The 22158-nt window shown below is 42.1% G+C and overlaps 2 protein-coding genes across 2 annotated transcripts; both read left to right on the top strand.

Moving 5' to 3' along the window:
* The first annotated feature begins 2247 nt into the window (after positions 1 to 2247).
* LOC113023770 (uncharacterized) lies at positions 2248 to 11671 on the top strand. Its single transcript, XM_026170121.2, has 11 exons — positions 2248 to 2377; positions 4422 to 4526; positions 4612 to 4767; positions 5078 to 6761; positions 7352 to 7405; positions 7493 to 8273; positions 8346 to 8549; positions 8745 to 8811; positions 8898 to 9019; positions 9111 to 9262; positions 10720 to 11671. Exons 1-11 carry the CDS (start codon positions 2282 to 2284, stop codon positions 10818 to 10820), a joined length of 3522 nt encoding a protein of 1173 aa, XP_026025906.2. The 5' UTR covers positions 2248 to 2281; the 3' UTR covers positions 10821 to 11671.
* A 1972-nt stretch (positions 11672 to 13643) lies between these two features.
* ogal (O-GlcNAcase like) lies at positions 13644 to 21227 on the top strand. The gene is made up of 17 exons (XM_026170122.2): positions 13644 to 14023; positions 14194 to 14245; positions 14592 to 14689; positions 15464 to 15594; positions 15866 to 16037; positions 16153 to 16251; positions 16361 to 16500; positions 16596 to 16740; positions 17277 to 17375; positions 17464 to 17720; positions 17799 to 17973; positions 18449 to 18534; positions 19066 to 19158; positions 19244 to 19332; positions 19683 to 19803; positions 19893 to 20022; positions 20772 to 21227. Exons 1-17 carry the CDS (start codon positions 13951 to 13953, stop codon positions 20906 to 20908), a joined length of 2097 nt encoding a protein of 698 aa, XP_026025907.2. The 5' UTR covers positions 13644 to 13950; the 3' UTR covers positions 20909 to 21227.
* The last annotated feature ends 931 nt before the right edge of the window (positions 21228 to 22158 follow it).

Genomic DNA, 22158 nt, shown 5'->3' on the forward strand with positions numbered 1-22158 from the left:
CAGTTTATCTTAAAACCACTGGTCTCCTTTACGTAAAATATCCAGTCAGTTATGAAAAGCTCATAGTGTGCTTCATCGCATAGGTTTTATGAGTTAGTTCAGCACTTGGGTGGGTGGGCGGTTAGCTTCTTCTCACCTGGTGGAGATCTAACATTTACATTTACAAAAGACCTTTGTGTTAAATCCTGCACTTAGTGCTAACCAGGTGAATAAAGTGAATAAAAAAGTGAATAAAGATCTCTATTTTTAAAGCTTATTATTTATTAGGTAATAAGAGTCCAGGTCTCTTTATTTCATTTCCTCTTCCCAGCTTATTCACATGCAATGAGGCAAATGGCTAGCAGAGTCAGACAGATCAGGGAGTTCCTTAATAAACTAAAAATATAATATAGCCACACCTGAACAGAGTCTGAAGCTTCGTGTATTTGCCATCACATGCAGGTGAAGACTCACACAAAATGGGGAGACATTATAACTACTGACGGCCACCCTCATCTGGTTATGGTGCAGACAGAGGCAACAAACAGACAAAACCAAGCAAACTCTTCAGCTCCTGCAGAAATGATTGAGCGATGATTGGCTCAACTTCATAATCAAATAGAAACAAAGTGTAACAGTAAACAGAAAAGGAAACAAGAGGAAAGCACATAGTTGATGTACTGAATATGCAAATGTAATCAACCACAGCTGAAAATACTGATTTGAGCAGTTGTATTTATTACTCAGATGTATAATAACAATTTCTCATATATGACTTAACATGATGTGGAGCTGCACAAGATGAAGAGGAAAGAAACGAAACAAAGCATCAATCACACCGAACTGTATGAGTAACAAGCAATAAATGCAATCAATCAAACTCATTTAAAGCTTTCTGTGGCCTCGAGTCCACGTGAAGACTAAACTGGAAAAACTGGACCTCACAAAGGTCCCATTTCAAGTTAAACAAGTTAGTAAAACCGTTGTTAATCTCTAACGGAAAAGTACTGGCAAAGCAAATATTGTGATGTCTGAACATGCGCACAATCAGTTAGCCTGTTTTGTAGATGGGGCAGAAACCAGGAGGTTACAGTCACCATTTCAAGAACTGAGTTTTAATGTAGCTTATTATGGTATCTAACATTTTATGAAGCCGCTGATGCCGAACATTTGCACTGATATTTTTACCACACTCTCAGCAATTATAACACCAGCGATAATAAAGCACTAGAAGATAACTCCCACTTACACCATTAGTGCTCTCTCCATCAAAGCTTCATGCCATAAAACAGATTCAAACAAATGTCAGGCAGCCTGAGCTGTATCTGACTGTTTCTGCCTTTATTTTGCTAAAATGCTACTTTATAAATTATACATATTTGTGTGGCATGTGTCCTTCTCTGCACAAAGTGAGATCTTTTCTCCAGAGCCAGCAGGGAGCAAGAAGAGCAGCGAGGCCAGACTATGGAGGCTGTGAGGGTGGGTCTTCTTACAGCAGTGGTAGGGTACCTCATGAAATCTTAATGCAAAACCTAGGGAACAAATTAAGAAGAAGAAAGGTATCAGTTAAAGAGCCAGAAATCCTGAATAGTGCTTTCACTTTGCTAGATACTTCACTAGATAGATACTGATGTGGATCAGGTATATTTTATCATTGGAACAGGAAATCACTCCTACCTGGACCATTTTCACTTATATTCATATTAGAATAATTAATTTTAATTTAACATTTCACTTTGAGTGTATTGGTTTTATAACTTGTTTTTTTATAGAGAGTTCACATTTTTTATCGCTTATATCTATATTTGTACATAACATCTGTAACAAGACTCTTCCGCCACAAGGTGTCTCTTTGAGCAATAACTAATGAATGAAAAATTTAAACCTGTAACAAGAATCAACTTTTAATAAGTTAATTTTTTACTTATTTGTTTGAATTGATTATAATTTGGGTGGAATGAAAGCAGTCCAGAAACATTTAAGTGCTTCTGAATACGATCCTGTAAAAAGAAAAGAAAAACGATTCCTTTAATAAGCTGCCTTTTATTTTACCTTTCATTGTCAAAACCCGCTTCCTTTATTTGTCCCTAATTCGTCTCGCTTTGTGGGTCACTAAAACTATTTTTAAGCTAAAACTAATTAATAATCAATGAGAAACGTGACGAGCAGACAGCTGACCTGGGATCTGATTTCTATTCGCGTCCTCGCTCTGATTAACGTAGTTAAATCCGATCTCAGATCAGTGCTTTTCGCGCGCTTCCAACCGGTGACCACGTGTCTCCCTCCGGCCTGCCAGCGGACCATGTGGAGAGGCAAGATGGCGGCGCGGTGGAGGGGGAAAGACGGGGAAGTAAATGCCGGCAACAGCGACTTTATGGCCAGCAACACCCCCAACGAGGTACCGGTTTCCTCACTTTAGCTCATCGGTCATAAAATAGACCGCATAGTGGCGGGTTTCGGTGCATTAGTCGGGCGTGTATCCCCTGCTCTCGAGGCCACATGCGCGAATAACGACACGTGGCTGAAACGAGCTCGTAGTACTACTCAGGTAGTGATCAGGGAGCGGATCGATCCGCCTGTCATTTGGACGGTTTGGATGCGGGAAATGCTAAATGACAAGCTAGTTAATGAGGCTGTTCGTGTCTAGTTTGATGTTTATTAGTTTGGACGTTTAAACGGAGGGAAGCCGGTGAGTTCCCGCGAAGGTACAAGATGTTCAGATAAGGCATCGCCCTCCGTACGACCCACGCTGCTTTATTTCCCTCAACTATCCCCCAGCTGCTGTCCTTGCTTGACTGCCGGAAGCCTAATTTTAACATATTTCCAGGCACTGAAATGAACCGCTGCCCTGTCAAGCAAATGCTTGGTTAGAGGAGTGCAGGAAATGAGAGCTGCTTCACTTCCCAGAGGTGCTGTACAGATGTTACACCCGCCTCTAGGGCCGTAGCCGGCTTCCTACTCATTCATCACAACTTGATCTTAAAAACTGAGGTTTCACTTTCCTGTTCTTTCCTTTAAGAGAAATCCTTTGCTGTCTGACTGAGTGTCTGCTCCTCTTTGTGTTTAGTTATAGTATATCGATTAAATACCCCACACAGTTCTTGATTTAATAGCATGAGCCACATAATCACATTTAGAGCCTAAAAAAGTTGCAGGGGTCTTTTAAACAGCGGCCACAAAAAATAGGCAAAGTTTGTTAATAACATGAAATACTATTAAAACAAAGATGCGCACTCCTGCTTCCCAGTGAGTTATAAGTGTGCTGTCACAGATTTAAATCTTTAAAAAATAAATAGTATTTTATAGGGTTTCTTAGGTCAAATTATTAGACCCAGTATCCAACGTAACACAGGCACCTTTCCTTTCACCAGCTTCTTGATTGAGTTATTCGTTGTATAGTAATGAGGTGGTGGGTGGGAGTGGTTAAGGATGGCTTCATTTATGTTTAAGCTATCCAAAGACGCAGTTTAGAAAAAAATATTTTGTGAATAATGATGTAAGAAAAAGCTGCTGGTGGACCGTTTTGGTGCTGATGTTAATGCCAGAGGAGGTTTGGTCCTGTGGAGTTACTGAGTCAGCAGAGCAGTGAGACTTTTGTGCCCTGTGCACCTCAGCGACCCGCTCTGTAACTTTACGTGGTCTGACACTACGTGGCTGAGCTAAGTTTCTAAATGCTTCTACTCTGCAGTAATACCATTTACAGTTGATTGTGGAAAATCTAGGAGAGAAGAAATGTCGCAAACTGAGTTGTTAAAGGTTTGCATCCTATTACAGCAGCTCACTCAAATTCATCAAGCTCTTTACAGCAAACTGTTCTTCGCGAATGTTTGTAAATGTTTCACTACATACTTGATTTTCTGCACCTTTGGCAGAAGGACTGAACACACCTGAAGATTAAGAGATGTGGTCCATTACTATTGTCCATGTGATGCCCTTTTTTTTACTGGCCCACAGTCATTGAGATGTTGATTATGTTAAACCCTGAAATGGACAACATTATGGACAGTCTTAATATTTTAGTCACAACCGCTGTATTCCACAAACTAATAAACAACTTAGCTGCACCACCATTCAGCTGCTCTAATGCTTCAGATAGTGCTGAGTGCAGTAAGCAATCAAACTATCATGTTCTGTAATAACAGCATTTCATTTAGGACGATACGTAAGTCAGTATGGGTTTATGTGTGATAGACAAGTACTCGCTTTTTAAACATGAGTCAAGTATCAGATCTGATCACAGTTTTTTGAACTTTTGTCAGAACTGGGACTTCCTGTTTTTGCTCTGGAGTTAGAGTCATGCTTCCTGATCTTTTGGTCACACCCAGGGAAATGAGTGTTTTGGGGTTTTTGTTTTTTATTAAGCAGGAGGTGTAAATATACTAATGTGTGTGCATGCAAATCAGTATAACATGGACATTGAAGTGTCATGCCTGTGTTTACAGCCAGTCCTGAGCAGGGCAGGTGTGGAAGGCGTGGACATGGACACACAGTCCTGTGTGGATCACTCCATCCTGGCCATCTTGGAAGACTCCACTGTTGCATCGGAGGTCAGAGTCAAAGCAGATTCATCTAAATGATTTCACTCAGTCACACTGGCTGTGTATGTATTTTGATTTGGCGTTCTCGCTTCAGTGCAAGAGCAGAGCTGAGGAAGAAAGCGAGCGCCTGCTGTCCGCCCTGACTGAGATGCTGGATTGTGTGGAGGATGACGGCAGGACTCTGTCTCCTTTCGACACCCTGCCAGACACCAAGTTCCTCAGCCAGGCAGAGTACAGGGACAACACCGTGGTGAGTAGAAACTAGAATGAAGAATTACTTGTATTGTCCACAGTCTGTTCTAGTAATCAGAGAAGAAGTAGGAGAAGCGTTTCGACTGTTTCATCATGAAGCTAATGATGATCAGCTAATGTGGAAATTTACAAAGCAGGATTAGTGTGTTAGTGAGGTGTCTGTAAATAAAATAAAGATTTTTCTATGTCACAACTTCAGCTCTTTTAGATCACCATGGTAACTTGTGTTTAGGTAGGAAGGAAGTGACATGTTACTCGCAGCAGATGCAGTATGAGATCTTGAGACCCCTCTCTCTCATTTTTAATAGGGATCATCGTTTGCTCAGAGACTTAGACCAAGATCTAAAACACCAACTACAGCATCCACAACTCAGAGTGATGGGGAGAAAGGCGAGGGGGGCAAACTAGAGAAAAGCGGTCTGTCACAGATGTTTAAGCTACAAGGCCAGATGTTTCATCCCAAAAATAAAAAGGCAGATGCCGAAGTCGAGGTTTTTACCTCGACTTCTCTCGTCAGCCTGGTGAAGCTCATGCATCCCTACTGTCTGAAGCTTCGTGTGGAGGAAGGGGATCAGCCGAGGACACATCCCACCATATTCTCCCAGGAAGAGGTGTGGAAGTACGAAAGACCAACTGGAGACAGTGATGAAGAGATAAATGTAGTATCTGATGACGAGGCGCCTGTAAGAGAGACCAAGATACGAGATGAGGTAGATGAAAGAAGAGATAGCGGGCAAGTCCTGAAGAGCGTGCTGTTGAATGGAAACTCCAGATCACCCCCATCCAAAGGGAAGAAAAGAGTGAGCTTTGGCCCCGTTCGAGTGGCTTCATTGGATGAATCGGAAAATGGATTAAATGAGAGCGATCCCACAAATTGCCATACTAGTGAAAGTGAGTCACTTCCACTGAACAGCACAAACACACTTGAAAATCCAGCAATTGAAGCCTCAGCAACGTCCTCGGAGGTCAATTATAACAAAACTGAGGACCAGCAGCCTAAAGCTCAGACAAAGGCCAGATCACTCAGCCTCCAACAGTACAGACAGCTGCGCCAGAAGAGACAACCCCTGGTAGAGAAACAGGGGAACTACACTACCAAGTGGCCCTCTGTTCCTGAGCCCCCTAAGGAGCTGACCCCCATCCTCTGTTTGCAGAAACAAAACGGCTGCAAACCTAAGATGCCGCATCACTACCCAGACCCCCGTAAACCTGATTTCAAGTCATCCCATCTTGCCTCTTCACCACGCAAGCTTCACTCCTCAGAAGCCAAATCTTCCACTTATGTAAATCACAGCAGACTAAATCACCAAAGGACTGAATCCAAAGTCCTCTCGCCTGCCAGTCCACTGCCGGACATTCTTCATGAAAGCCAGAAAAGTCCAGTGAAGAAGCCAACAATACTTAGTAGTGACCCCCCAAATCCTGTCCTCCTTTCCCTGCCAGTTCTTCAGGCAGCATCACCATCCACTTCCAACTCTTCATCAGCACCTAAAGTGGAGTTTCTGTCCAGGGATTCAAGCCTGCAGAGCAACAGACAGCCTCAAGAACTCCACACTGAATCCTCAGCTGCACCTCTTCAGAGACAGACATGTTCCTCAGAGCTAAATCCCCAGGTGTCACCTCTAATCAAAGATTATAGCCAAGAGAGCATTGCACCACTTCAGGATACGAAGACAGCATTTAGTGAAATAGCAGATGATTCCTATATCTCTCAGGAACAAGAAAACTCACAGGGCATAAAATCACACATTCAAAAATGCAGTCTGAGCCCACCCAAAGGACCCCAGCGCTTACCAGAAACTCCACAGGCACCGAGTCCTGACGCACAGAGACCAGTAAAATGTTCCTCTGTCAGCCCACATTTCAGTCAGCCCCTCACTCACATAGATTCTGGAGCAGTAACCGAGGTCCTAACCCACAGTATGAGTCCTCCTGAGGAACCACCACCTCCTCAATCCAGGTGCAGAGTGCAGGGAGCAACAGCTGACTCAGGTAAACACAAAGGAGTAGTTTCACATTTTAGGAAATATACAGAAGTTGATTGACTGTGAAATAAATGTAGAAGCAGCCAGTTAGCTCGACTTAAAGACTGGAATCTGGGGAAAACATTTTCAAAGGCAAAATATGCCTGATTTAAAACAACAGCTATTTTTTATGTTTTGTGCCAGGAAGCATACTTTCTCTTTTTTTTTCTAGTATATACTATGTTGCGATCACCACAGTGCGGCAGTAGAGCACTTATAAGCTGTTTGCTTTCCACAACAAAAGCAGGAAAGGAACATGTTGCGAACTACCAGGAAAAACTGGTAAAACTTGTGTGGGACGATGACGTGGAGACAGGTGTGCAGACAGGAGACGCATGCAAAGTTAAAGGCTGTCCAAAAAACTCTGCATACTAGAAGATTCAGTCTTCATTTTTACTGTTTTCTCATAGAACATATTAATAAGAAAGCCCAAGGATTTTGAGCTTACATGGTGTTGTTATTATTTTGAGTTAAATGTGATGATGATAGGAGTGTGAGAGAACTAAAGGCGAGCATCTTCCAAAGCGATCTTTTCACGTTTGTTCTTTCTTTCATCAGGAATTGAAGCGACTGATCTGACCAGCTTGTTGGAGCAGTTTGAGGAAACACAAGGTGAATTTTGTCAGATTACTAGCAGCGGTGTACTATGGAGGCTCACGTCCTGCGATACATAACCTCTTTTTATTTTTCCTCCTCCAGCTAAAGAAGAGAGAGTTTGTGAGAACGAGCCCGCGCTTCTCCGTGCTGCTTCATTAACGGCGATGTCCTCTGTGGGACCACTTGAATCTTTAAGCACTGCAGAAAGTCAGAAACTCCAAGTGTTGGAGGCTGTGGATATCCCTGAGCCCCTCAGCACTGAAATCATTCTGAGCACTAAGCAGCCTGCAAGACGGAAAAATCCTCCATCCAAGGCTATTCAGATAATTGACCCCCGTCCTCTGCCGTCCAGGAAGACTCACACAACTCAGTCAGAGTCAGCTGCAGCTCTTGCTTCTTCCCACATATTTGTGCACGTATCTGCCGATCACGATTACTGCGGCTCTGTAGATCATTCTCCTGTAAATGCTTCTCAGCGTAGCAGAGCTAAGCCCCGTTTACTCAAGGATGCTTCTCAAACCACAAATGAGCACCATGTGATGACCCAGGGCTCGCAAGCTGCAGGTGAAGAGAAGAACCAGATTACAACTGTTAAAACACAGTCAGTGCTGCAGCATCAGTTCAATCAGCCCAGGGCCAGATCAGAGACCACAGACAGAGCTCTGCAGTTTGCAGACTGTGCTGCCAAAGAAGATCGTGGGAGGAGTGAAGACAAGACCGCTCCATGCACCTTCCCGACACCTCCACCCAGCCCTCCTGTCAGAGGCAGAGAGAAGAGGAGATACAGGAGAAGATCACCACGGTCCGATTCAAGCTCCAGCTCCCGGTCCTCCTCTTCTTCTTCCTCATCCAGCTCTTCATCTCGCTCTCCAAAAAGATTAAGGTACTCATCTTCTATCATTCACGTTCAGCCTGAGCTTTTGCCTTTTGTGGCTACAATATGTCTATCTTGCAGGCTCCATCGCAAGCGTTCAGAGAGCAGCTCGTGTTCATCGTCCCCCTCTTGCTCCATGTCCCGATCCCCTCCTCGGCGGTACAGGTCAGGGTGCTGTACACCAAGATACAGCAGATCACGGTCCAGATCTTGGTCCCCGTCCACATCCCGGTCTCGGTCGCCATCTCCACAAATATGCTGTAAGCGGTGGAGAGACTTTTGCAGGTCAGTGAATATTGTTGATGAGCTGTAACCATCCAGTTCAGATACAGTGCAATTGTTGCTAACTGCTAGAGAACTAGTGCGAACTTTTGACATAAAGAACAATCGCACTGACTTGTCGTTGCCCCTGATTTTATGCGATAACTGACACATTCAGTGGGAGCAAAATCTCACTCTCCATTTTCTTCGTCCGTGCAGCAGCAGCAGAGAGTCCAGGAAGCTCAGGAGAGAGCATGAGATAAGGATTCAGAAACTGAAAGCCATAGTGAGTAAAACTCATCTGACGTACTGATATTTTTTTTTGCTTTTCCAGTGGGCGGTAACTATATCGCATTTAATTCTTTCACACAGGACGAGCGCCGGGTGGTGTACGTCGGCCGCATCCGCAGGTCCATGACTCACGATGAACTGAGAGAACGCTTCTCTCAGTTTGGAGAGGTGGAGTGTGTGTCACTTCACTTCAGAGATAGGGGGTAAGCATGCACCATTACAGTTTAACACGTTTTTTATTGGCTTTACAGTGAAATGGGTCACCATTAAACTCAACATCTTTGGTTCCCACAGTGACCACTATGCCTTCGTTACTTTCTACAACATGGAAGATGCTTTCGCAGCCATCGATAATGGTGGGAAACTACGGCAACCTGATGAGCTGCCCTTTGACATCTGCTTTGGTGGAAGACGGCAGTTTTGTAATACAAACTACACGGATCTTGGTAGGTCTAACACCAACAGCCAAGACAAACACGACACTATAGTGAAAGGAGAGAGTTACCGGACAAATCGATAAAAAACAAAAAATTTATCTGGAAAAGACTAAAAAAAATTGCCCTAAAAACTACTGTGTTATGAAACGGCAGGTGAACCTACACATGCTGTATCCTTCAATTTGTTATGACTGTACAGACAGTATACTGTGTATTCTGCACAGTATAAGAGCACCAGCAGCACATGCAGGCTTCAAGCTAAGGTCTACAAATATAAGAACAACTACTCATCTGTGGCGTCCGCAAGGGAATAAAAGCCCGGCCTTATAATAGCTGTGTGAGAATGGACAGGCTGAAACACGCTTGGTTTATTCTACCAGAATAAAGGAAAAAAAGAAGTTGAATGAAATCATATTAAATGTAGCCAGACAACCAAAAAAAATAATTGAAGTTGTAGAGATGTGACATTGTGACTAAATCCAACAGATTAAAATTGAAAGTTGCTCTCAGGCATTTAAAAAAAAGAAAGAAACCACAGTACTCGTTCAGACATGAGGCTGAGATGTTCAGCACAGGAAAAAGGGGGTTTATACCCAACACAGTCAACTGTTGTTTATGCTCTTTAATTGCAGAGCCAAAGATGCCACCCCAGAGGTGTCCCAACCTGTACAGTGTGGGTCATCTCTTTGGGTTGAGAATTAAAATTGGTGTCATATATGATAATTGTGCACATTTAATCTGTTTCATTACAAACAGAAACCAACTGCTAAAACACCTCATGACTTCCCAGCAGGACTAGCATGTTCGATTCGAGTCTATCATGACAGTCCACTCACTTCTGTGAGAATAGAGCACTCCAACAGCACCGCTGTGTACAGCTGAAAACCTTAATCAGAAAGATGAATGATGATGATGGTGTAACTAGTGTAAGTTATAAATTGATTAGGTGAGTGATTTTCTAACTTTTTATGCCCGAGGCACCTCGTAAAGGTGAAGGTGCATCTGTATCTGAATCCACACAGGTCCAGTAAACGGGCTTGTTGCTCTTTTTAAGCAGCTCTAAACATTCCAGGCTTCAGGGAGGAGAGCCACCCAGCAACTAATCCCTATTGACTTTTGTAGAGCACCGGCGCTCTGGCCCAGGTGCTGCTGATTGAAAATAAGGCACACATCCTCTCCAGTGCTCATAGAAAAGAATGGCCACACAGACAGGCTGAGAGGGAAGGAGGGCAGAGTGGGTTATCACGCAGCCTCCGCAGACAGATGAAGCACTTGGATTAAGGGCCAGTGTCACTGCTGGTCAAGAGTTACAGTGCAACAGTGTTATCATAAACTGAAATTTTGAAGCTTCACAAAAGCTGTATTTGCTACAGTGCTCTCACACTATATTGTAATACACATCGCGGACACCCTCATCACCTTGTTGAACACAGCAGTGAACATGTGCACATCCCTCTCTTTCTCAGATGCAAACAGAGACGCAGAAGCGTCTCCTTCCAGGACCAAGTTTGAGGACCTCGACTTTGATTCGTTGCTGAAGCAGGCTCAGAGAGGATTAAAGACGTAGCAGAGCCGAGAGGATGAACGGCAGCACAAGCCTGGAAGAAAAGATGGAAGCGTTTGCTTTGGGGGGGTTTTTCCACAAACCTCAGAGCATTGTGCTTATACTGGCATGGGAAAAATTTGTTATAAGTTTTCATGTTTTGCTAAACTATATTGTAAATGCATGAAGGTTTTTATGTGTACAGTTTATATGTACAAACATGTAGCACTTGTATGCATGCAGTTAATCGTGTGCAAAGTTGACATGTAGCACTTGATGTGAGACAAGGTTTTTATGGCATTCCAGAGCACTGAGAAAAGTTTGTATAGGGAAAAAAGGCAATTTATTGTTTTTCTGTTTACTTGGGTTAATTTGAGTGATTAGATATTTTCATGTAGATATTTACCTCTGACAAGGAGCTTTTGTTATTGTGTTGATTTGTGTGTTTCTTTGCTGTTCCGGACTGATTTAAATGAACGTTTTTGAGGGCTTGGACTAATGTAGAAGGGGTTCACTTTTCCAGTAGGTCCACATTTGGATCTGTTCTAGTAGTTTATTAGACATTTAGGATTATATCTTCACAAACATATACCAAACTTAAACAAGAAAAATTTGGTGACATCATATTGATGTTGAACCAGATCCAGATAATTGTGGCAGACAGTGGTTTGCTCCACTGCTTTACTTTCCATTGGTGAGCTTGAAATAAAGGGTGTGATATATTGCTCTTTACATAGAATAAACAATGTTTATGGCTGTAACCACACTGCATTACCTCAGTTTCATCTTGTGCATTAATCTGGCTGCTATGTTTTTCAGGGGGGTCTCCTTAATTGTTGGTTGACAATTAAAATCATAACCTGTTGAATTTTCAAGTGATTGTCATCAAGTGTGAAATTTATTTCTGATAAAAATAATTTCCCGTGGGCCCACACAAGTGATTCTTTTGGTCTATGCAGTGACCCCATTTTAAAAAAGTCCTTAAAAAACCTCTGATTCAAACCTGTGATTCTGGACTGCAGCTACTGATAGTGACTGCACCTCTAGTTAAATTGCTGGCATATTAAAAAAAAAATCTACATTTAGAATCACTAGAAAGCACCAATTATCTGTGGAGACTTGATATATTGAGATTTTGAGCTCCCGAAGGTGTTTTTACTGTTATAGACTGTTCACATATCTTAACATCATCACAGTACTTAGGATTAGACTTAGTTTCCGACGCCACAAAATCCTCTCCTGGCTTCAAAAAACTAGGGCCAGCAATTTTGTGGACAAAAGTAAAATTAGCCTGATGATGCATTCGCAAAACCACACACTCAGGAGAGGGAGTGGGAGTTCTTTGGGCGATCTCCTAAGAGTTTGCTGATTTATATGCAAAGATCTAGACAGTTTATTTCAGTAATTAACTACCAAGAAGAACTGCAATTTGTGCCTCAGAAAAGATAAGGGAGTGTGATATAAGGCCATTGGATCCATCCTGCCATTGATACGAGACTTGCTGCTTTCATGCCAAATTCTGACGCTACCATCTGAAGGTTACAGCAGAAAGTGAGACTCATCAGATCAGGTAACATTTTCTCAGTCTTCCATTTTCCCATTTTTGTGTTTCCCTACAAACTGTAGCTTCGGTTTCCTGTTCTTTGAGTTGACAGGAGTGGCACTGCCGTGGTCTTCTGCTGCTGTAGCCCACCTAAGTTCAACAGGTTGTCTGTTCACAGATGCTCTTCTGCATACCTTGGTTGTAACAAATGGTTATTTTTGGCCATCCTCCGCTGACTTTTCCATCAACAAGGCATTTTCACCAAGAGAGCATCCCTCTAAACCCTCCAGGCGTTTGTGCGGGAAAATTACCAGCACTTCTGGCACAACCAGCCATGTTTGAACTGTTGCTCAGTCTGAACTTCAGAGGGTTGCCTTGATCGTGTCTAGAGGCCTAAATGCATTGATTTTCTGCAGTGTGATTGGCTATTTACATAAACTGCTGTGGAATACTACAAATTTTGGTATCAATCTGATACCAAGTAAATACAGGGCCAGTACTACCAATAGCGGTACCGATACAGATACTTTTAATCTATAAACGCAGCTTATCAATGTGCCAGCATTGTGTCATGATTTATGGGATCACTAATGTGCAAATTCTGAACACATATTAAGGGTAGGTGATTTTTACTATCCACAATAATTATTGATTAATACAAAAACCACACCTTTCACTCTTTCCGCTTTACCTGGAATATAAATGTGCCTTTCTCTAAATCACTTTGGGTCAATCTGTAAATGTCTTATAGGCTGTAAATAAAATAGATGTGACAATCAACACAGAAAGTTTCAGACGTTGTTCAGATCTTGAGTTAGATGTTTTTCATTAAAAAAAAAGAAGAAGAAGAAGAAGAAGAAGAGTAAAACCGTTTATTTAAAACTCTTTAGTGGGCTACATGCTGAACTTCAAAGATAAAAACAAAATATCGATCCTGTCACGTTAGACACCAAGACCAGCTTTGGTATAGATGCTTGGATCGATTCACCCACCTTTACAAGCAGCTGCTGGACAGGTGTACTTAATAAGGTTGCTTGTTACATATTTCTATAATTAAGAAGACTAAATCTAATAAAACCTAAGCTATAAAATAAAAAATTTTAAAGAATAAAAACTAAAACGAAGCAAAAAAAAAAAACCCTCTCGAAACTAACTTAACAAACTACCGGGTATGTTGAAATTAAAACTGTAAAAGTTAGTAGAAGATACTGAACTCCTGTGGCATCCTGCGTGTTTTTTTTTTTTTTTGGTGTGTTGTCCCTTTAAGTTGTGGGCACACTGTCCCTTTAAGACGTCCACCCGGTAGTCAGACACATGCGTCTGAATATGAGCTGAACTTCAGTTATCCGCACCAAACAATAGCTGCGATTCTGTTTCGACCATTTACAGGTTTGGACATTTATTGGCGTTAGCGCGATGTTGCGCAATGCTGCAGGTGTTTAACCCGACTGTTACTGCGCAGGCGTGAGAATAAGGTGCAATAAATGCGAATCAATTCAAAGGTTGGCGTGCAGAAGCATGACTGTCAGTATCGCCGTGTCACAGCTGGGGCTGCAGACTGAGCACTGTTAAAGTCAAAAAGCAGGAAGAGACTGAATATTACAGGAAAACATGTCGAAACTGGACAGTACCAAGCGACAGCCTGTCACCGGGACTGGGCGCTTCATCAGCGGCGTAGTAGAAGGTGAGCAGACCCGGAATCAGGGGCCCAAACACCGCGGCTCCGCTAGATTACAGGTTCTTGAATGCTTCCAGCTGCCCGCTTTAAAATGCATCTGATTAATCAATCATGCATTGATCACTTTTGGTAAGATGACGCGTTTTGAAGTGTAAGTCGACCTTTGCTTGTTACAGGCTTTTATGGGCGGCCGTGGACTATGGAGCAAAGAACAGAACTGTTTAAGAGGTATGTGGTCTTAGGCACCAAGCGAAGAACTGGAAATGATGAACACACTTCCTGAAAGTAATAACAGCAGCTGCTGATTTTGACATATGTAATATAGCTGTATTCATATTCATGTATTTATTTATTTTTTAAATATCCAAAAGTAGTTGCGCTGAATCATTTGCATGAATGAAATGACATGCAGGTGATTTGCATTGCTTTTGTCACAGTTTCTCTTACACTGGCAATTTCGTTTGTTATTTTCTGTTATTACTAGAAGCTTTTATTGTGATCAGGATGCGCACCAACATTTAGAAATGTTGCACTGAGAATTTCTAACCTCTGGCATAATATTTTGGTTTTGCAGGGAACAGAAGTGGGGTTTGAACACATACCTGTACGCCCCCAAGGATGATTACAAACACAGGATGTACTGGAGAGACTTGTACGCTGCTGAGGAGGCGGGTGAGTCTCACCGTATCACATTCATAATTCAAAACCACAAAAATCTTTCTGGTCTTGGAAGCAGATGAAATTCAGTTGCACCTGTCTTTAATTTTAAAAGTAACACTGACTAATTCCCTGATCTATTAGCAGAGCAGTTGTGCCTCCATGCATAGTCCGCTACCTTAACAAATGCTCATTTAAATAAAAAATCTGTACTATATTTCCTCCTCAGACAACTTACTAATTTGCAATGTCCAGTTAACTGCAATGGAACTGAAACTATGTGTTTAAATTTACGTGTGCATATCTGAGTCCTCATTCAATAGTCGTGCAAAACTGGTTATAAATTGAGCCCCAAACAATAAAAGTAAATTAAAACACATAAAATAATAAAAGTTTGGTCATTTTGCAGTTGTCAGCTCTTCCGAACTCATCCCCTTACGACTCATTGTTATCTCCTCAGACGTGTTTAAAGTGTCTTTGGGTCGACTGTCTGGATGTTATCAAAAACATTACAATCTGAAGTGCAGTGAAGACGATTTGATGTTTAACCTTTTTCAAACTATCATGTTTTTGATGACCCCTCATCAAGTCAGTGGACTTCAGACCCACCTGTATATGCTCGTAAAGTTTCCCCGCAGACACAAAAGCAGCTAAATCTAAGGTTAAACCATGTCACTTTAACTCTTTGTTTTAAATCTGTTCATTGATGGGAAGTAAAGGGATCATTAACAGAATTTGTGAACTGCATCATCAAATAGCATTTCTTCTTTGTCCCTTTTCTTTTCATAGAACAACTAACGAGCCTGATATCAGCAGCGAAACAGCACGACGTCGAGTTCGTCTATGCAATCTCACCCGGTCTGGACATTACTTTCTCCAACCCTAAAGAAGTAGCTGCCCTGAAGAGGAAACTAGATCAGGTAGGACTTTGGAAGCAGAGGTGATGGGTGCAGCAGGAAAAAATATAATATAATTTATAATTGGTTGTATCTCACTTTGTGGCTCTCCGAGGGTTTGGACAGCGCATCGCTTAGCAGTAAAATGAATGCATTTAAAGTGGGGTAGTAAAATTATACAGAGGCTGGTGTAATTCTAGGTGGAATAGCCTTTTTTATGTCTTTGGCTGTAAGCAAAGCGATGCTAACTTTCACTTGACCCTGTTCACTGACAGAAATTACATTTGTTCCTTAGGTCAAGGAGTTTGGCTGCAGGTCTTTCTCTTTACTCTTTGACGACATTGAGACTGAGATGTGTCCAGCTGACAAGCAGGCTTTCAGCTCCTTCGCCCACGCTCAAGTGGCCATCACTAACGAGGTGTACATGCACTTAGGAGAGCCCGAAGTCTTCCTCTTCTGTCCTACAGGTCAGACAGCAAAACAGTCCAGTCCAGTTACAGTCCAGTTAAACAGGGAGCGTTGTGGTAGAAAATAATACACATTATTCTAACAGTTTCTTAATGAGTCACTCTTTATCTTCAGATTACTGTGCTGTCTTCTGTACGCCCAGTGTAACCCAGTCCTCGTACCTGAACACTGTGGGAGAGAAGCTCCTGCCTGGCATTGACGTACTGTGGACTGGTAAGATTACACTCAGCCGGAGCCTGAACCTGTTTCCATGATCTTGAATTTCCCCAAGGTTAATTATTCATTTGTTTTTACTTTTTTTTTTTTTTTTTCATTTATTTAGGTCCAAAAGTAGTATCCCACAAAATCTCAGTTGAATCCATAGAGGAGGTATCCTCAGTCCTGAAGAGGGCACCAGTCATCTGGGACAACATTCATGCCAATGATTATGATCCCCAAAGGCTTTTCCTTGGACCCTATAAGGTTATTTTTTTCTCTTCTTTATTTTAACAGTGTTAGATTGTGTGTATGTACCAGTATGACTCCGGTGTCTATATATTATTGTTTTTTTCAAAAAGGATAGACCCACTGATCTGATCCCAAAACTGAAAGGAGTGCTCACAAATCCCAATTGTGAGTTTTACCCAAACTTCGTGGCCGTTCACACTCTGGCGACATGGTGTAAAGCACCTGCCGAAGGAACACCGAGGGATGTGGAGATGGGTGAGTTTCTGTTAGTCATGATTTAACAAATGCATTTTTTTTCTTTTGTAGAAGGTAAAACATTACAGGACTACCCTCAAGTGCATTCAGCGACTGTGTAGAAAGTAATTTGCAATCATAATATAGTGAACCCAACCTGCTCCTGATGCTTTCAGGAGTGCTCAAAGCCAACAGTCTGGCCTTTCTCCTCTGGCATCAACAAGGTTTTTTCTTTTCCTTTTTTCCGCAAAGAGTATTTCAGCCTGCCTGACACCAACAACCACGCCATGACAGTCAGACATCATATTTAAAAATAAAAACATGCACTTTTTGGAATATTTTGAATAGTATTTTTTGCTTCATAAGGCCCACCCCGCCCGAATCACTGTTGTCTGTGGAAGCAACATCAACATCTATTTATGGTGCAGATTTATTTTTCCAGTTTTGACAGGAAATGCTGTCAGTGTTGTCGTTGTGTTTGCTGGAATCCACTCCATGCTGTCTGTGAGGTCACGGAGCTTAAACATTGTCTCACTTTCTCTGACCTTCACCTCCAGGTGATGAAGAGCAGGATCCTTGCTACAGCCCACAGAAAGCCCTGAATCTGGCCCTCACTGACTGGCTGGAGGAGTTCATGAGCACAGATCAACCAGGAGGTAGAGTCTTATTAAATATGGTTTAATGATATTAAAAGACATGAATGGGTGGTTGTCACTTTAATACACGGTATGTCTGTGCTTCCAGGCCCTTGTCATCCTCGCCTGAAGAAAGAGTCATCAGAAGAGGAGCCCATGCAGACTGACATGGGTGAGAGCCCCTACATTCCTGGTCCCGGGGAGAACCCATTGTACACAGCTGAGCCTCTGACCCTGGCTGACCTGAAGCTGCTGTCAGACCTCTTCTACCTGCCCTACGAACACGGTACCACAGCCAGGACCATGCTGCAGGAGCTGGACTGGCTCAAAAACCAAAGTCAGGCAGCAGCTGCAGAGACAGACAAGGTAGTATTTATATTTATATGCAAACGCAGATCATTTTTCTACATGTTGTCCTCCTACAGCTGTTTTCTGTTTTTTCAGACAGCAGAGTGGTGCTCAAGAGCCCAGCAGTTCGATAACATGTGTGAGGCAGTGGTGCAGATGTTCAACCGCCTGTCAAATGCCCCGAACCGCAGCATCCTGTACGATCTGTACAACTACATCTGTGACATCAAGAGTGGGGTCGGTCTGGCTCGAGCCTACGTGAAAACACTAGGTGAGAAAACGAATATATTCCACTCATATTGCAAACCAACACTGAAAGACTGCTCTATAGATGAAGACGTTGCGGACCCCTTAGTAGCAAAATATCCATATCACAATACGGACAAAATAACACTTGATAAACAACAATAAACTCAAATTTACATCTATATAAACAGATATTTCTTGAATTCTTTGAAGAATTCTGAAACTAAGAAATGCTGGAGCATCTCATTCAGTTTGTGTGATTTTCTGCTCCCACTGTTACCTGTAATAAGAGATGAGCTTGTAAGCATTTTTTTTTCCAAACAAAAACTGCAGCAGCCATGAAAATCAGCAGGGAACTGCATTTAGATTATCAGCTCGATGATTAATCCTTCTATCTTTTTAAGAGAAGTGATTATGCTTTGGTTAAATGAGGCGTGAAAGTGTGAACTGAAGCTGCTTACTGTAGCTTTTAATATTTTGTTGTGTGTTGCCTTCCACAGGAGGCCACAGCCAACCCTCAGCCCAGTTATTGAACGATGATCCTGAACCTTGGGGCTTCAGAGGAGGCCTGTCTGGAGAATTCCAGGTAAACTAAGCAGTGCAGTGAGTTGTTATATAAAATCACAGCAGTGATAATAGTCAGTAACAAGGCAAGGTCTCCAGCTGATGTTTTGTGCTCCATATTTTATTTTTGCACTCCACTAGAGTAGCTTTGCATTATTCACAGTTCAAAATAATGTTACTGAGCCTTGGTGCAGCTCCTTGGTTCTTCTACTGTCTCAAACAAGCTGCTTTATATCCGCTCCCTTCAAGCCAGCTTTCATTTGATTGGCTGCCCTTCATAAAGGTGGGCGGGGCCTCCAGTGCTGTGTGCCTTGACATCATCAAGGTCCAAGAGTTTAAAGAAAAAAAAAAAATGTCCGTGAAAACAAAAGCAATCTGATGTCTGAGCTTCTGGCTACAGTGATTATGTGCACAAACGTTTATTTTATTGTTTTCATGTTTAACGTTACCATCCATCTGTAGTGCATACTATATAAGCACCACCTTGTGATGCTAGATCCACCTGATTTTTAAACTTTGGGTTTCTGGTGTCTGTTTTCTTCCGCACCAACAGAGGATGCTGCCAGGACATGGAAACAGAGACCTGTTCAGACATCCTCCCATGACAGCAGTTTACTGCATACGACCCTACTGCCCTGAGGACAAGGTGAAGATGCTGATCATCAGTGGTTTAGTTTTCTCTCGATTAAAATTCAGGAGTGATGTTATGGAGTATTTCTTTTTCTTTCTAGCCAGAGGTAGAGAGGATTTTTAGGGAGATGCAGAAAGCAGGAGAAGGCAACTCTGCTCTGATGGCTCAGTCTCCACTTATCAGTGACAGGTAAGAGTTAGCTACTCTGTTAGTGATGTGACCTCACTAACCACTTTCCTCATGTTGATTTTTGGAAACTGTGGTCCTCGTTATTAAAAGTCCACGTGATTCACAAGTTGCACAAGCAGGAAGCATGCATCACTCCTCGAGTTCTCAGGAAAAACCGCCCCTCACTTTGAACGTCTATTTTCAAAACACCAAGATAGTAACAAGTGATGTCACGATGGCTACAGCAATCTTTTATATACAGCGGGTATATTGTTAAAACGCACTTTAAATTACTTGGGATGATAAACCTTTTTTCTTCTGTGAATGTGATCTTCCTCTTCATCTTATTTTTTTCCCCTGGGGCATTGCAGCCTGTCAGCAGGTGAAATCTCTCCTTCCCCTCTCTGTGGTCTTATCCTGGAGGATGACCTCGGGCTGTGTGGTTATGCACTGGCCCTCACTGATGCCAAACCAGCTGCAGCCAAGATCCAGGTGATTCAAAGCAAGATGTGAAAATTTTTCTAGAATGCAGTATAACCATAAATGCTGTCACTTGACTGTATTCTATTTCCAAACTCCAGAGGGCAGTAAGTGGTTCAGTGTTTGAAGAGTTCCCCTCAGTGATTGCTCTGGAAATGCTCCCTCGGGTCACTGATCCTTCTCCAGCCAAGCGCATGATTGGTCAGCTGTTGTCCTCCATCAGGAGCAGTGGTAGGTCGAGATTTCACACTGTGAACTTGATCATTCTGGATGAAGCTCATCTAACTGCACATGTTGAGGTTTATGAGGCAGAAAATTAACCACATGGGGGAGCTGTTCCATTTAGAGCAATATCATTCTATATCTATAGATGTTTATAATATAAGCTGCTTTGCTGTTTAAGGGCCCAGTTATGGTCTTTTCCAACTCCACGTGTTTGTTCTTGGGTTCCAGTAGAGTGGCTTTGCATGAATCACAGTTCATAATAATCTTATGCTGTGTATAGGTTCATCCTGTATGAAATAAGACATTTAGCTCCTCTTGTCTTTAAAGCTACCCTCAATTTAAGGCAGCTTTCTTCTGATTGGCTGCCCCACTCAGAAAGAATGTTTAAGCAGGAGATAGGTGGGGCTTTGATGACCATACTAGGGATGCATGCAGTCACCAACATAAAGAGAAACTGTAGGAAACAGTGTTTTGAGCAGGTTGAAGCCCACGCTGTTAGCTCACAGGGGTTACTTTTACACATGCTGACCTTATGATTTGAAATGCTTTCTAAGATTGTGTGTATCCACCATTCTAACAGTATATGTATGGAAGAAAGTAAGGAAAAGCATAATGGTCTCCTTTTAACACCCCCATATATACTTAATTATAAAGTTAGTCTCAGAATATTTGCATCTGTGAAATACTTCACATAAAGCCTTTACTGCTTCTTTTATTACAAAACTCCAAAGTTACCATTGTTGTTTTCCTTTTAGGGTCTAGAGGAGCCTTTTGTGAGTTGAGGCAGAGCAATCGGAGGATGCTCAACTTTTATTCCAAACTGGGCTCCTTCAAACTCGTACAGATGGACGGGCTACCGCAAGACATCCTTGTAATGGCAACGAGCCTGTGAAAAAAAAAAAACTGCTCACGAGTACTTTCCTCAGGTTTGAAGTGAGGAGATAAACATCTGCTATGTGACTAATCGCTAACTTTGGAGCATGTTAAACTGATTCAAAATGTTTTCACGTTAGGCGGTTAATCGGTGTGATCCTGCACCCATTGCCAAGTCTTTGAAAGGCCTGATTAAACCTGAATACTAACTAATGTATAGTGAAGTGTAATGCATTACTATTGATTTTGTAGACATGAAACTGTATAGGTATTTTTTAGATGAATTTGTTGATTTAATCAAGTTAAATAAATGCCACGAAATACCACAGCAAATGCAACATTAAGATTTTGGTTTCTTGTTTAAAATCACGATTCACACGCGAACATTTAAAGAAGAAATTTTAATCTTTTCAGGGGATACAGGGAATATATGATTAATTATGGTTACATTAAACAGCTGGTGATTCTCATGTTCTCTGGCTTGAGAAGCTTATCATAATTACTCAACACATGTGAGGCAACATTTAAGTTGAGGGGTGTAATAGGAAGCAAGTTTGGTTTAGCCAGGCTTTCTTTGCATAAGCTGGTTTGACAAAACCTTCAGTGACAATTAACGTGTGTGTGTGTGTGTGTGTGTGTGTGTGTGCGTGCGCGCGCGCTCAGACAAGCTTACACGCAGAACATGTGGACAGTACCCCTGTGATCTGAAAACCTTTATTTTCAATGGTTCGGGCAGCAGTAAGCAAAGCACATCTGGAGTGCAAGATCTCTTGCTGGCACCATGGTCAAAGTAAAAAAAAAAAAAAAAAGACGTAGAGCCTGACCACCAACCAGCCAAAAGAAACCAAGAATCCATTGGTTGTGTTCTGATTGGCTAACAGAAAATCAAAGAAGAGGTTATAGTGTGTGTGTACAGAACTGTACACCTGTTTGTAACTAGACCACATAATTAAAGGCCTTATACATTTCAATCCAAACAATCAATAAGTCTACAGGTTTACTAAAGCTAAAGCGGTAACAATGATACGAAGTAAAGAAATCAGAGTGACATCCTGCTGGAAGATCTGAAAACGGTGTGAAAGCAGCCCTAGGCCTTTTGCTTCAGGCTCTGTGCTCACTCCCATGAAAGGGGGGCATTTGATGTCCTTTGACTCTCTTCTGCACAACATAAACAGATGGAGTGCCAATCAGCAGAAATGGGTCATGAAGTGATATGAAGAACATAAAAAATATTAGGCCGTTTTTCCATGCAGTGCAAACTTCATGCTG

Source organism: Astatotilapia calliptera, chromosome 6 (genome assembly GCF_964374335.1).
Source record: "Astatotilapia calliptera chromosome 6, fAstCal68.1, whole genome shotgun sequence".
Lineage (NCBI taxonomy): Eukaryota > Metazoa > Chordata > Actinopteri > Cichliformes > Cichlidae > Astatotilapia > Astatotilapia calliptera.

Coding starts and splice junctions, on each gene's coding strand:
- LOC113023770 (XM_026170121.2), top strand. CDS start 2,282: ATGTGGAGAGGCAAGATGGCGGCGCGGTGGAGGGGGAAAGACGGGGAA. Junction 7,406..7,492: donor GCAGTTTGAGGAAACACAAG/GTGAATTTTGTC, acceptor TTCCTCCTCCAG/CTAAAGAAGAGAGAGTTTGT. Junction 8,274..8,345: donor CGCTCTCCAAAAAGATTAAG/GTACTCATCTTC, acceptor TCTATCTTGCAG/GCTCCATCGCAAGCGTTCAG.
- ogal (XM_026170122.2), top strand. CDS start 13,951: ATGTCGAAACTGGACAGTACCAAGCGACAGCCTGTCACCGGGACTGGG. Junction 17,721..17,798: donor CAGCTGCAGAGACAGACAAG/GTAGTATTTATA, acceptor CTGTTTTTTCAG/ACAGCAGAGTGGTGCTCAAG. Junction 20,023..20,771: donor GTCCTCCATCAGGAGCAGTG/GTAGGTCGAGAT, acceptor TTTTCCTTTTAG/GGTCTAGAGGAGCCTTTTGT.